Source organism: Columba livia, chromosome 1 (assembly GCF_036013475.1).
Source record: "Columba livia isolate bColLiv1 breed racing homer chromosome 1, bColLiv1.pat.W.v2, whole genome shotgun sequence".
NCBI classification, from domain to species: Eukaryota; Metazoa; Chordata; class Aves; order Columbiformes; family Columbidae; genus Columba; species Columba livia.
Genome location: NC_088602.1, coordinates 179,208,731 through 179,222,689, shown reverse-complemented (window position 1 = coordinate 179,222,689; position 13,959 = coordinate 179,208,731). Strand labels below are relative to the sequence as shown.

At 43.0% G+C, this 13,959-nt stretch overlaps 1 protein-coding gene and 2 long non-coding RNA genes across 5 annotated transcripts in view; 1 reads left to right on the top strand and 2 right to left on the bottom strand.

Annotated features, from left to right (window-relative positions):
• The window catches only part of LOC110356995 (uncharacterized), a 29,021-nt gene extending 21,771 nt beyond the window's left edge, over window positions 1–7,250 (bottom strand). For both annotated transcript variants that reach the window (XR_010469542.1, XR_010469543.1), the window contains exon 1: window positions 6,841–7,250. This is a non-coding gene — a long non-coding RNA (uncharacterized LOC110356995). The remainder of the gene's footprint in view (window positions 1–6,840) is intronic.
• LOC135578204 (uncharacterized) overlaps window positions 1–9,317 on the bottom strand; it is a 50,096-nt gene extending 40,779 nt beyond the window's left edge. The window contains exon 1 of one of the 2 annotated variants that reach the window (XR_010469544.1): window positions 7,709–9,317. This is a non-coding gene — a long non-coding RNA (uncharacterized LOC135578204). The remainder of the gene's footprint in view (window positions 1–7,708) is intronic. The other variant, XR_010469545.1, reaches the window with a different exon arrangement.
• A 191-nt stretch (window positions 9,318–9,508) lies between these two features.
• Window positions 9,509–13,959, top strand: part of ARID2 (AT-rich interaction domain 2) — a 103,319-nt gene continuing 98,868 nt past the window's right edge. Inside the window, exons 1-3 of the mRNA XM_021284095.2 lie at window positions 9,509–10,290; window positions 10,452–10,545; window positions 11,664–11,761. Of these exons, the coding sequence (XP_021139770.2) occupies window positions 10,199–10,290; window positions 10,452–10,545; window positions 11,664–11,761 (284 nt within the window). The 5' untranslated portion in view covers window positions 9,509–10,198. The remainder of the gene's footprint in view (window positions 10,291–10,451; window positions 10,546–11,663; window positions 11,762–13,959) is intronic.

Here is a 13,959-nt window from a genome sequence, read left to right as displayed (position 1 = left end):
GAGCAGCAAAAAATAAAAATAAAATAAAGAGCCAGAAGCTGGGCTTTCTGACAATTCTGTGGCATCAGCAGTGCCACAGGTCGGTGCCAGCAGCTGCTCCGAGCTGAGGTGGCGGTGGGGATGGCAGCGCAGGCTGGGGCTCCGCTGGGCTCCACGCTCCCTCTTCTGGCACCCAGGCCAGGGAGAGCAGCCACAGCCCTGGGAGAGGGATGGGTGATGTTGGGAGGCTCCAGCAAATGTATCCTGTTGGGTATAACCCATTTCTATTTCTGTTGTTATCAGGGATTTACACGGAGCAGCGAGTTTCTTGCATCGAATTGGTGGCTTCTAACGAACTGCTCCTCCTCCGCCCTGGTGAGACCACATCTGGAATATTGTGTCCAGTTCTGGGCCCCTCAGTTCAAGAAGGACAGGGAACTGCTGGAGAGGGTCCAGCGTAGGGCAACCAAGATGATTAAGGGAGTGGAGCACCTCCCTTATGAAGAAAGGCTGAGGGAGCTGGGGCTCTTTAGTTTGGAGAAGAGGAGACTAAGGGGGGACCTCATTAATGTTTATAAATATATAAAGGGTGAGTGCCATGAGGATGGAGCCAGACTCTTCTCGGTGGCAAACAATGATAGGACAAGGGGTAATGGGATCAAGCTGGAACACAAGAGGTTCCACTTAAACTTGAGAAGAAACTTCTTCTCAGTGAGGGTGACAGAGCACTGGAACAGGCTGCCCAGGGAGGTTGTGGAGTCTCCTTCTCTGGAGACATTCAAAACCCACCTGGACATGTTCCTGTGCGACCTCACCTAGGCGTTCCTGCTCCAGCAGGGAGATTGGACTAGATGATCTTTTGAGGTCCCTTCCAATCCCAAACATACTGTGATACTGTGTGATACTGTGATTTTCTGAGTTCCAGGTTTGAGCCTCTGGAAACTAAATGCAGAAATATCGCACAGTATCTCCCATACATGTGCAGTCTTCTTGACGGAAGCTTCCGAGCACTGTTAAACATTTCAAATACAGCATCACAATAATCTTGCACTAGGAAAGCCCTAATAATGCAGACAGGACCACAGCATGTACGCACAAGTTAATGAAAAAGCCTATGAATTCAACATGGCTCTAAAGTTACTGCTAGCACCCCTATGGCTGAACTATTTCTACTCTCAAATTACCTGGAAATTATATTAATTGAAACTGTGTTTTGATTAAATGAAGAACACCCCAAATTAGCAGCCATTCATGTACTCTGTGCCTTAGCTTTCTCAGCACTATAGTGATGATGATGCTATTAGCTCAGCAGTTTGGGAACTCATTCATATGAACGTTCAGATACTCTCCTAATGATCACTCTAGAAAAACCTGTAAGAAAATGCAAAAAAAAAAAAAACAACCAAGGAAACAACAACAACAAAACCTTCAGATTAACATTTAAACATCATGCAGAGGCATAACCTCTCTTCTTATTATTATTTTTTTTTTTAATTCAGTGAGTAGTATCCATCTCAAACTGAAGAATCATGCATTAAAAAAAGTTGTCATATAATTAAGGCCTATCATACACATGCATGATGCCACACAGAGGGAAAATTCTCAAATAATGAGCACTGAATTTTTCAACCTTAATTTTGATATGTTTATATGTTAATGTTTGTACGTAATTATACATAATTTAAATGTTCAGTTGCAGATACAAGCTATTATACTTTTATTTAAAGTCAAGAACTCTTTGGCAGATGAACAAAAAAAACTGATAGTCTATATATATTCTTCTATAAATACATAAATTGATCCTGATATGAACTTGGCTGCAGCTAGTTACCCAAACTTGGAAAAAAAAAAAAAAAAATTAAAAACCTCTTTGAAAGCTTAATTAGCATATTTTGGCAAAAGGAGAAGATTCCTTAGCACAACAATTGAACAACATGGAGAAATTTGCACTATCAAATATGCATGATAATTTCTGTATCGTACTGCAAACATGACACAAACACCTGGATTAAGGACACGTAACTACATTTTCACAAGTGCTAAGCACTACTGATTCTAAAGGAACGTCATGGGGGCTCTGTAATAGCTTGGCAACCTCTCGATGGAAAAAATATGACATTATTTCATTTTCCTAAAGCAAAATGAAGAATGAGCCCAGATATTAAAATATAGGTAACAGATCAAATACAATATTCTACATGTTTCATTCGCAGACTTACTATACTTTTATTGTCTTATAAACCTAGCTAAACACATAGCATTAAAAAAATAATCTATTTTGACTTTGTAAACTAACATTAGAGTGACCTGACGAAGGATGAAATGACACAGGAAGGAGTTTCATTCAGAGAGACCATGCTGTAAGCGCAGGGCACTGCTATTTACACCGGGGAACTCCCTACAAGCAATACCCGGTGCAGCATGGGACTTAAGTCACTGCAAGTTTGTGGCCAAGAAAGTGAAATAAAATACTTAGAACAATAAAGAAAGGCTTAAGATTGCAAATCAAGTGTGAATAGCTGCAGTACTAAATATTCCTGAATCAGCAAAAGATGGAAACAAACTGTGCGGTAACTGCATCTACAGAGATATATATCTGAAGCAGAAGTTGCCTGTGACAGTGCTGAAAGCCCCCAGAGAGGGGTTGGTCCCACTCAAATTTATCAGGTTTTCCTCACTCCCTTGCTAGAACTCACATTTTCTTTCATCTCCCTTTTTCTTTCTTCAGCAGGACCGCAGGAATTCTTCTGGCCTCTGTACTGTCCTCCAACACATCCAAGAGACTTTTCACTGGCCTGCAGCTTCCCTGCTCTGCACACGAGCTTGGTAAGGACAAGACTAAGCAGATGAGTTTGCACAACAGATTTTAACAGGGCTACCCCACATGTCCACAGGCTGTACTTTTGCCTCTTCCTAAGGGGTCTGGAGTCTACGCTCACTCTCTGAACAGTATCAGGTTCAGCTCAGCTCAGAACCAGACGCCGCCCCAGCTCTGTGAATCAATCGCTCTTAAACATCATTATCCAGGTAGTTCTGGAAGTTCCAAGAACAAGAACTGACAGAAGATACAGGAGCATAAATATACTCCATATCTTCTACTTTATCCTAAGCAACTTTAGTTATCCCATTTACAAGAAGATTTTGTGTAAAACAGATCTTATGCTAAGGTTCAACATTCAGAAACAGTAGCAGCTCGGTCTAACTAACTTTTTTTTTTCCTAGTATCTGGAGATTAACAGAGTTATAGATTCCCCTAAGAGTTTCAAACACTATCATGTTGCTACAAGCAACAGGAACTGATACTTGACTACATTTGATAGCCATTTATATGTAAACAACCTCAAAAACTGTTTCTCAATAGGTTTTTCAGCTATGTTAGCCACTACTGTAGTCAGACAGTTTAAGACCAATGTTTTAAGTGTGATTTTCAAGTTAGGTGTCCCATCAGCATTTGACCAATGCAGTACGTTTCAGATTTCTTTTTCCTTTCAGTTAGTCTGAAAATAGAGATACTTCCTTTTATCTGGGCAACACAACAGCCTTCAGTGCAATGCTGCTTATCTATCAGCAGTCTGTAATACTAAATCCATATTAAGTAGATCACCAACTGAGAACCATAATTTAAAACAAAGAAATTTTCTCCTTCAAAGTGCATCTGTGAGCATTCATGTGTTTTCACTGCTTTTAAGAACTTGATTTACCTGGGAAGTTTCAACAGATTAGTTAGTTTAAATGTTATTTATTTGGTATTTCTTTCATTTACTACTTAAGTCTTCAGAAAACTTTTTGCAGCATGTATTATATTAAAACGCATAAATTGTCACATGTATTGTCTGTCCACACATTCACAGTTGCACAAACTACTTCCCTGTTCATTTATGCCTATATAAAAGTTAATTAAGGCAACCGCTTACTCAGAGAAATTTCTATATATTTTTAGCTACCGTCGACTGCCATTTGAATTGGTAAAAATATAAAGATGAAACAGTGCTATGTGACAAGCAAATACTGCTGGCAGACCTGCAATACTGAAAACCCTCCTACTAGTAGCATTTTGCTACTTAGACCTCTAACAAGTGTTATGAAGGCATTAGGCTCGGTTTTGCTCTAAGGTAACTAGACCTTCCCCACTCGTATGCGATACCATCGTTCTTAGTCTACAAAAACCCTCAGAGTTTGAGCCAAATTTAACCAGATCATTTCCGTATATCTGAGCATGGTTCCTTTTTAACATTCAGAACTCTCTCAGTTTTGCATCTCAATCAAACTTTCACACATCCAACCAGAAAGATGAATCACACTGGTGTTATTTTGGGGAACACGTACAGCTATAGCGGCAGGGGAAGCGTGCCGTCCACCAGATCACACAAACACAGAGGCAGTCACAAAGTAACGCTGGCAACAGGTGATCCACTAAGCGCAAATATGCTTTTTACCTTAAAAAAAAAAACTTGCACCCGTTTGTGACTTCTGTGCTGCAGACTAACGTTCGCTAGAACCTCAGAACATTTTTTGACATTAAGGCCCTAATCTGCATTACAGGCATGATAATATAAGAAACGCAGCAAATACTTCTTGCCTGTAAGAAAGAACATGAATTTGATCATCCTTCTAAACGTACTGTTGAAGCATTGCCAACCCAAGCGTTGAGAACACACAAGTCAGAATGTACAAAGGAATTACAATTTCAAAAGCACTGCAGTTTTGAAATCAAGTGGGAGTGCACTTAGTATTTATTTTTACTTCTCTTTCAGTTGCATTTAGGGTTTTCCTGCTTCATGTTTCATACTTCATTGCACAACTGAAAAACCCTCAACTTCGAAGTGTTTTTAATTTAGAGTTTAGATGATGGTAAAATTCATTGATTTCAAGAGTGGACCTTTGTGAGGAACAGCAAGTATTAGAAAATTACAATAATTACAGATAACATTTTAAAAAGTGTTCAATCAATTCACTTGAGTATTTACAACAATATTTATGTAGTCCATTTTTCCATCTGTTTTGTTTACTGAGTAGTAATACCATAAAAATAAGTTGAAATGGGGAAGGCACACAACATGTTAGGAGATCTAGGAGGGAAGTGTCATAGTCATTTCAATAAACAAGAGGCTGGTTCTTTTCAATGTAAAAGCTGTTTGTTTGTTTGTTTTAAGATTATCTAAACCAAGCCTGCTAGCGTAGTTAAGTTCCACTAACTGCAGTGAAAATTCTGTATAAGTGTACAGAAATAGCACGTAATATCGTACATATGCTTTCCCATCTTCGCTGTACTGTTTAGCATTTAATTTCATGCATAAGACCTTTAATTTGTGATTTAATACTGTATCACTGAAGACTGGCCACTTATGGTCTGTACAAAGTAGCAGCATCCTAAAAAACAGCTAGCACACTAGAATGTGATAAAGAATTTTAAAATATTATTCAGTAGGAAGGGGTAGGACTAATACCTTGCAGACTAAATGCCCCTTGTTGAAGTGTACATTTGCCATGGCAAGCTGTGCAGTGAAGTCTTCATCCCAACCTATGCAGTCAACTCTTAATACTTTAATTTTTTTTAATTAAAAATGGTGGAGATGAACATCACTGAAATTTACTATTGACTTCCTGACCCCTTCTCCTTTTCCAGATGCTCATCCTCTAATTCTTGTGTTTATTTTCAGATTGCACCTATATTATACAATACTGTCTGCAGTCTTAAGAATGAATTTACTCTTTTCTAGTCCACCTAAAAGGCTGTGTTTTCTAAATACACAGGCACACACTACACTCAGGCACATACACACAAAACATGCTAACTTCAGTTTGTGAGGATTTACAGTTTAATGTAAGCAGCATTCAGCTAGTGATACTAGTTACTCTAGTCAAACTGTAATGTCACAATTCAAGAGCAGCATAAGCAGAAATGAAAATGGAAACGAGCAAGAGTATTTCACCCATCAGAAAAAAAAAGGGGGCAGTTAGTGGCACACTGACAAGAGCAATTGTGGCCTGCTCTCTGGATAGGAGCAGTTTGGCAGATAGGTAATAAGCACAAAATTTAGTATTAAAGATTCAATTAAAACGTTTGAGACTGAAACACAAGATACAACTAGTAGAACAGAAGATTCACTTAGCACCGTTATACTGGGAAAAAAAAGGCAACCAAAACATATACTCTCTTAAAAAAAAAAGGGGGGGGGGGGGGAAGGCAAACAACAACAAATGAAAAACCACTCAACCACCACTACTGAATAGTGACAATTCAGTTACTGGATCTGCACTGTCTGCCTGCAAGAAGGGTAATTACACATTTACACACCAAAATTCATGTATATGATAACTTTTATAAGCAGTTCAATATAGTACATGTTTTATTTTACAATTTAAAGAAATTAAAAATGCATTGACAGATACTATACAGAGATCAATATAAAGATTATTTTTTTTTCCTAAATAGCAAGATTGTTTCCCTTTTCCCTCACATTCGGCTCTTCAATAGGCAACAAGAGCTCTCTCATAATGCTTAAATATCAGTGTAATTTTTGTACTTTTAAAAATTATCGCTTCCACCAGAAACAGGTCATCACCTTTATTTAATACTATTAAAATGCATGCATATTAATCCAGATAAATCAGAAAAAAAAAGTCAATTCAAGCTCTTTGTCTACCTCAGAAAAGAGGGGAGCCCCCATCAATATAAAGCAACAAAACCGGTGGTGTAACACTAGTATAAGCCTCACAACCTTATCACAGCAGATCTCCAACTATTTCAGCTATAAGCTGAGGAACCAAGCTGTAAGAACCAAGACATCGTTAACGTAAAACAGTAATTATGATCAAGCCGGCATCCCACGACCAGAGTCCAACACAGACATTTTGTACCTTGGTGCTGGATAGTGTTACTTGAAGCATCAGCCTAATAGCCGGTTTATTCATAAGGCACGCACTAAAATGAAACAAACAGTAATTAAGTGCCGGCAGTGACCTAGTTAGCTACACAGGGAGGCAGATCGCCCTGTCATTCATTACAGGTTCGCCGGAATCCGACAGGAGCGCTCCCGGGCTGCGCGGGGAGCGGCGCCTCCCGCCCGGGCAGCCCCGCGCCCGCCGGCCCCGCGCCGCCGCCGCTCCCCAGCGCCCGGAGCCCTCGGAGCCCTCGGCCGGCAGCGCCAAGGCCGCCTGCCCGCGCCTTCCCCTTCCCCTCCCCCGCGCCGCGGCTCCGGCAGCTCCACGCTGGGATAACGCAGCCTCTGACTCGCTCGCTGCTCGCGTCGCCCTTCACCTCCCTCTCCTCCCTCCCCCAACGCGCACACTTGATACAAGTCTCCTCTCGGCGGCGGGAGGGCGGTGAAATCCTTCGCTCTCCTCCCTCCGCTCTCTGTAACGCGAACGAGCCGCCGCCTTCTGTTCCTCAGCCTTGGCCAAGTCGGCGTTTTGTTGACAGGCTCTGCCGGGCACAAAATGGGGCTGCCGCTTCCATGGGCGCCGCCATTTTGTGAGGAGCCGCCGCGCTGGCTGCAGCCGCAGCCTCAGTAGCGGCGGCAGCGGCAGCCCAGGCGCGCCGGAGCGGCGGCCGGGGTCTGTGTAATGGTTGAATAAAGTGACCCCCTCCAGGGAATCCCCAGCTGACGGTTACGTAAGGGACCGTGCGCAATTGCTGTGCTCCGCATGGAAACCCACCTAGCCCTGCTACGCAATTTGCCTATCCTCCCCCCTGCCTCCCACTCCCCTTCCACCCAGAGTGACTCACCTCTGCCGACCGCCCCTCGCCGAGGGGAGACCCCCTGCTTTTAAGGAATTTTTAAGGCATGATTAAAAACCACCGCCCTCTTGTGAAGGAAGGTTTAGCTGTGTTACGTCTGAAAGAGCGATTTAGCCCCTCAATGGCTCCTTCTAAATCTTTCTCGTACACATTATCCTGGCTTTGGGAGTCTTACGCATACTGTTGCTGAAATAGCAGAAACTTGGAGTGTCACAGACTGGAGCTGCAGACCAGGATCTGCTGCAGGTCTAATTTTAGGGGCGGTGGGGGTGGAGGGGCTCTTAATGCTACAGTGAATAGACACTATGCATTTCTTACACCGAAATTCATACACTACATCCACACAGAGAGGGCGACTTTAAATACAGAGTATTTATTGGAAACTGAGGGATTTTTTTTCCTCCCTCCCCCAAGTGTGAACCCAGGGCAAATGTTACCAAACATCTTACTATATCTCCGTCTCTATGGCTATAATCAAGCTGAAACAGCACTGAAAAGGAAAAAAAAAATCTTCTCTGAAAAAAAAAATATATATTTTATTTCCTGAAGTAAGTTAGTACATGGAGTAAAAAGGAATTATAGTTTTCCTTCTTCAAGTGCTCACTTGGGGCCATAACATGCCATTGATTTTAAAACACAGCTCCATACTGACTTTAATGAGGAGTTCTGCTTTAAAAATTAAAAAAAAAAAAAGGAGAAAAAGAAAAAAACCCCACACTAAAGGCCCAATCTGGCCTCAGATTTCACTATATTGGTTGCAAGGGGCAAATATTCCTCCAGAGTCTCTTAAACTGGAAGCAGCACTAACCTGCGGCTGTTTGCTTGCCAGGGAAGAACAAATGCCCACCTGGGTCACCACCTGCTTTACCTGACGAGCAAAGGTTCAGGAGAAGACACCGTTCACCGCCATGGGCCCCCCAAGCAGCACTGGGCTTTGGCTGGTCGGTGTGTAGGTCTTCCCCTGGGCTCCCCTGTGTGGAAAAGAGGTCAGGAAACAAGTGTTTACAAACACTGCGCACACCACAGGCAGAGGGGAAAGCGGCCTGCAGTGCCACTCTGGGCTACTGCTCGCCTAGGGTGAGGGCCAAGACTTTCCTCCTCCATTAATTTTACGCTGTATGTTCCATTCATCAACATACAGCAACATATAGGCCGTTTACGTTGAGTACAGCAGTCCTAAAGCACTTTGATTATAGGCCCTGGTATCTCCAAGAGAAAAAAAAAAAATTACGTGGAGCCAAAGCTCAGGCCCCTGCTGGCAAACCTCTCCAGGGCACCCCCTGCCTGGCAAAGCGCTCGGCGCTCTCCTTTGGGGAGTCTGAAATACCTCAGGTCCCGAAATTAGGGGTCCCCTTAGCCCCCCCGCCCCCGCCGTGCCATCCGGGGCGACTTCCTGCCCTTGGAAACACCTCGGCCGGGGGGACTCGGAAAGTTTTTCAAAAGTCCAAATCCACTAGTGCCCCCTTCAGTTGTTGTTTTCTCTCCCCTTGAACTCAGGGCGTTGGGTTTAGTCCAATTAAAAAAATTCGGCCCCGCTTTCCAAATCCACCTTTCCTGCCCTCCCCCACCCGCCGGCAGCCAGCGGAGAGAGGCCGTTCGGTGCGAGCCTGGCAAGGGAGGGCCCTTTCCCCGGCCCCGGAACAACCGGTAGTAGTCGTTTTTTCCTCCCCTCTTCTCCTTCTCCCTCGCCTCTTTCCGCCCGGCTTTGTGTGAAGTTTGCGGCACATTGCAGATGAGCCCTTAGCGGCGAGAGGAGCCTATTGTTCCCCGCCAGGAACTGCTTGCTGGGGCTGTGCTGGCTTTTGCCTTTGGAGCTGCCTTCTGCAGTACCGGGACCGGCCTCCGGGGTCCGCTGTGTTGCGCTCTCGTCCAGGCAGAAGCACGGCGGCCTCAGATCTTTTTGTCTGAGAGAGAAGAGAAGTGAATCCCGCTGCCGCCGCCACCGCCGCCGCCGCCGTAGCTGTACAGTGTGTGTGTGTGAGAGAGGGAGCGAGGGAGCGAGCGAGGGAGAGGGAGATCGCATGGAGCCGCGGCTGTAACACACACACACTGTCAATACCTCACTCCGGCTCCCCCCCCACCCCACCACAACAGTAACCCAATTCATTGTGTGATCCAGCAGCACCATGTTGAGTCTCATGTGCAGGCTGGATCGGTTGGGTTTGTGGTGCTGAGAGAGGCAGCAGCAGCGGGAGGAGGAATTACTGAGAGGTGCCCCTCTCCCTCCCTGCCTCTTTGCCTGTGTGTTGTGTGGAGACAGGACTCGCAATTACCACACTCTCTGGGCTCCCTTATTCCTTTTAAACTTTTTTTTAAACAAGCCCCTCTCCATGGCTGATCCCCGGCCGAGCACGGGCACCTGGGTCTCTTAAAGACAAGGAGGAGCCGGGGATTGTTGTTGTTGTTGTCGGCCGTTTTTTTTTTTTTTCAAATTGGATTTTTTTTTTTTTTTTTACGAGAAGCTTTTTTAATACAAAAATGGCAAATTCGACGGGTAAAAACCACGCAGACCAGCGGAGAAAGGGACTCGCTTTCCTGGACGAGCTGCGGCAGTTTCACCACAGCAGAGGGTGAGGAAAATGGGGAGATGGAACGGGAGGGGGGGGAGGCTTTTAAACCGACCAGATCCAACTTCCAGCCCCTTCCCTGAAGGACACGGCAGCCCCAGCGAGGGGAGAAAAGGGGGCAGAGCTGACAAGTTGTGGTGTTTTGTGTGTATCTCCTCTGGCAGGTCTCCTTTTAAGAAGATCCCCGTGGTGGGTGGGAAGGAGCTGGATCTTCACGCTCTCTATACCAGAGTCACCACTTTAGGCGGATTTGGGAAGGTGAGTGGAAGTTTTAATTTGGGTTTCCCTCCCACTAACCTCTTCCCAAAAGTCTCCTCTGACCCCCGGGGGCGGCGGGGGGAGCCGGGGTGGCCGAGAACCGACCTATTTAAAGCCGGTTAGAGAAGGTGGGGGGTGGAAGAAGGAAGCGAGCAGGCAAGCAGGTTGGTGGCTTGGCCTTGTCGGCGGAGCGATGAAGGGGGATCCGGGGGTACGGAGCACACCCCGCCCGTGCCTCCTCCGGAGCCCCTCGCCCCTGCCCCCCTTCCCCGGGAGAAGGCGAGGGGGGAGCAGAGAGCTCCGGTCAGCGAGAGGCAGTTTTCTTTCGCTTGTGGTGGTAGCTCAGTGTGTGTGTCTCTCTCTCTCTCTCACAGAGACGGAGAGTCTGAGTGCAGTTTTAGTGCAACTCAAAATTAGCGGGCATGTTTAACATCGATAATCGGCACGGAGCATGGGCTAGGAAACGATCCTCGCAGCCGGGGGGGGCCGGGCGCTGCCCTCCGAGCCCTTCCCGGGGAAAAATAACAAAAGGGGCACCCAAGACGGTGTGTAATCAAATAGCCATCTTTAGGCTTCAAGGCTAGGGACAGAAATGTAGGCCTCAAAAGAAAGGCCTCTCTGTGTCTGTGGATCTGTCTTGGGGGGACCCCCCGGGCCGGCGCCCCCGCGCCCCGCAGGCCAGGGGGCGCCCCCGCCAACACTTCCCCGCATTATTTTAAACTTCTTTGGGTTTTTAACGGACCGCGGCAGGATTTAAAAGGGGGCGACAGAGGGACTCCCGATTGGTTATTGTCCAGGCAGTAAAAACAAAAACAAACAAACCCCAAAACAATACAAACCCTCCTGGCAGCCCCCCACCCCCCCCTCCGAAAAAAAATAACATATATTAAGAAAAATAAAGACAAATACCGGTGAGAAGCGGGATTATTCCCGAAGGGGAAATACTACCGACTGACAGTAAAATATGTACTCCTAAATCCCATACACATTCGTGTTTATTTCTTTTTGTATATTTATCTATTTGCTTCATGGCAGCTTGTGTTTTTTTGTGATGTTCGCTGTCAACGACATGTTTATGTGTACGTTGTGTATCTCGGCCTGTGTGTTGTTTTTGACAGGTATCAGAGAAGAATCAGTGGGGAGAAATTGTAGAGGAGTTTAACTTTCCCAGAAGTTGTTCTAACGCTGCCTTCGCTTTAAAACAGTATTACTTGCGGTGAGTGCTATCAAGCTGTTGCAGTAGTATTTTTGAGTGTGGGATTATATTTGGGTTTTAGTGTGTGCAATAATAAAAATATCCCTACCCTTTAAAAATGTTACAAAAGAAACCAGAAAGGACTTGTAATTCCTTACTGGTCTGGTGCATTCATCAGTTAAAGGTAATTCTATTTTGTAGTTATTTTATTTGTATTTTACGTCTGCAAGCCTTAAACTTTGAAGGGTTCCTAAGTATGTAAACAATATATGTCAGGGCCATTTTTATTAATTGTTTTAGAACGACGGTACTAAAGGACTGTTACTAAGAGATCATGTTATTGTAGTTACAGAAACTTAGCTTAATTTTTGGAGCACTGAAATGTGTTGATACATGTAAACTTGTTTACTGCTCAGTGGGGTCAGACATTGAATGAAAATGCGTCTGCAGGAAGGTAGACTGCTTTGGATAAATTATATTGTTATCAGTTACTAGCAGCATGCAATATTTTTTTTGTTTTAGAGTACAAAGAGCTAAATAATTTTTGTATTTCTTGAAAAATAGTAGATTTCTACAGGTTTTTTGAAAATAACATTACATTCTTTGAAATGATACAGGTTATTTTTTATGATGCAGATTTTTTTTAATGTGGCATGGAGTTCATATGGAATATTTTAAATTGCTGTGTGTGGTACTGTTCAGTAACTGGATGACTTTAAAAAATTATTAACTTCTGGTGATTATTTTTTGTGGGAAAGATTTTAGAATTGTTGCATATATAGTGTTTTTAGATGCTATACATAGCCAATCATGTTTCATTTAGAATCAAGTTTTATGTATATTGGTTAAGGAATGTAATATTCTGTTTCTGAGTTGTATAAATGATATTTTTATTTGCAAGTAATGATAATATAATTATGCAATAGGTACAAAAGATGTATTGGCTTTTGGATTTCTGCTTTGGTGATCTGACTACACATAAGCTTTATCTGTTTCTGCTTTGGCCTTCTGAATTAGGAAATGCAGTAATTGTACAGGTGCACTTTCTATTGGTTGTCCTAGATTGACTTCCAGCTTGAAGCTGTAGAGTTCATAGCACAGTGGAGCAGTTATTGAGTTACAATGATGTCTGGAAGACCTTAGTCAGATATCTGTAGTTACTGAATTTTTCTTTTTTTGGTGGTGACATGATTGCTTTAAGATCTAGACTAAGAAAAGAAATAACCATTGTTAATAGCTTTAGCAAAGTTTATGATTGCTAGCAGGCCTAGGAATGATAGTGGGAAGCTCACTTTAGGATGTCCTCTGATATGGATTTTTTTTCTCTCTACTTCATAATATTGAGATAGTGTTGCTGGAGATTTATTGGATCATAGAAAGCAGTTTGTTGCTTTTTGAGTTTTTCAGTTGGACCATGTAGTCTATTATTTGACTAGATTTTACATATAATTTGCAAAATGATAGGTTTTTGATTTTTACCCTTTCCTTTTCCATATATTGTAAGTGTTTGAATGGCCTAACTTTTTGCAGTAGAAGGTTGTATGTCATTTGTGTTTTCATCTGTATTTTGAAAGCATTTATATGCTGTGACAGTTAACACAATTAATGCTAATTTAGCCTTCTAATGACTATTAATTTTTAATAGATACTACTTTTAAATTTAGAATCAGGCATACAAAAATTTTATTTTTATTATTAGCATGCTGGTATTGACATTTAAAATGCAGTTGCTGAAAATATGTATAAATGATTACATGCAAATAATTGAAAAGCTCTTTATTTATTTGGAATTTAGAAAAAAGTTGATAAACAGTTAAGAAAAAGAATCTTTTACAATGTCTGTTTTATCATAATTTCTGTGATTTACTTAGGCTATTCTGAAATAAACTGTCAAGGTTGTTTTGGGGTGCATTGGTTTTTAGTGTTGTGTTTTTTGTTGTTGTGTTTGGTTTGTGTTTTGTTTTGTTGGGTTTTTTTTTAAATCACTGCTTTACTCACTGTTGCTTCCCACATAATCTAAGTTTGATGTGAACTGTTTCCCAGCTGACTTCATGTCCTTCCATGTGCAGTAATAAGACTATATACACATATATCTTTGCTAGCTTAACGTTTGTTTAGCATTAACGTAGAAGGTTTATGGGGGTGAATTAGTTACAGGGAAAGAAAAAATGCTCTGCTGGTAAATTTGTAAAAAGGGTCTTGTTTATCTGTGTTGAAGA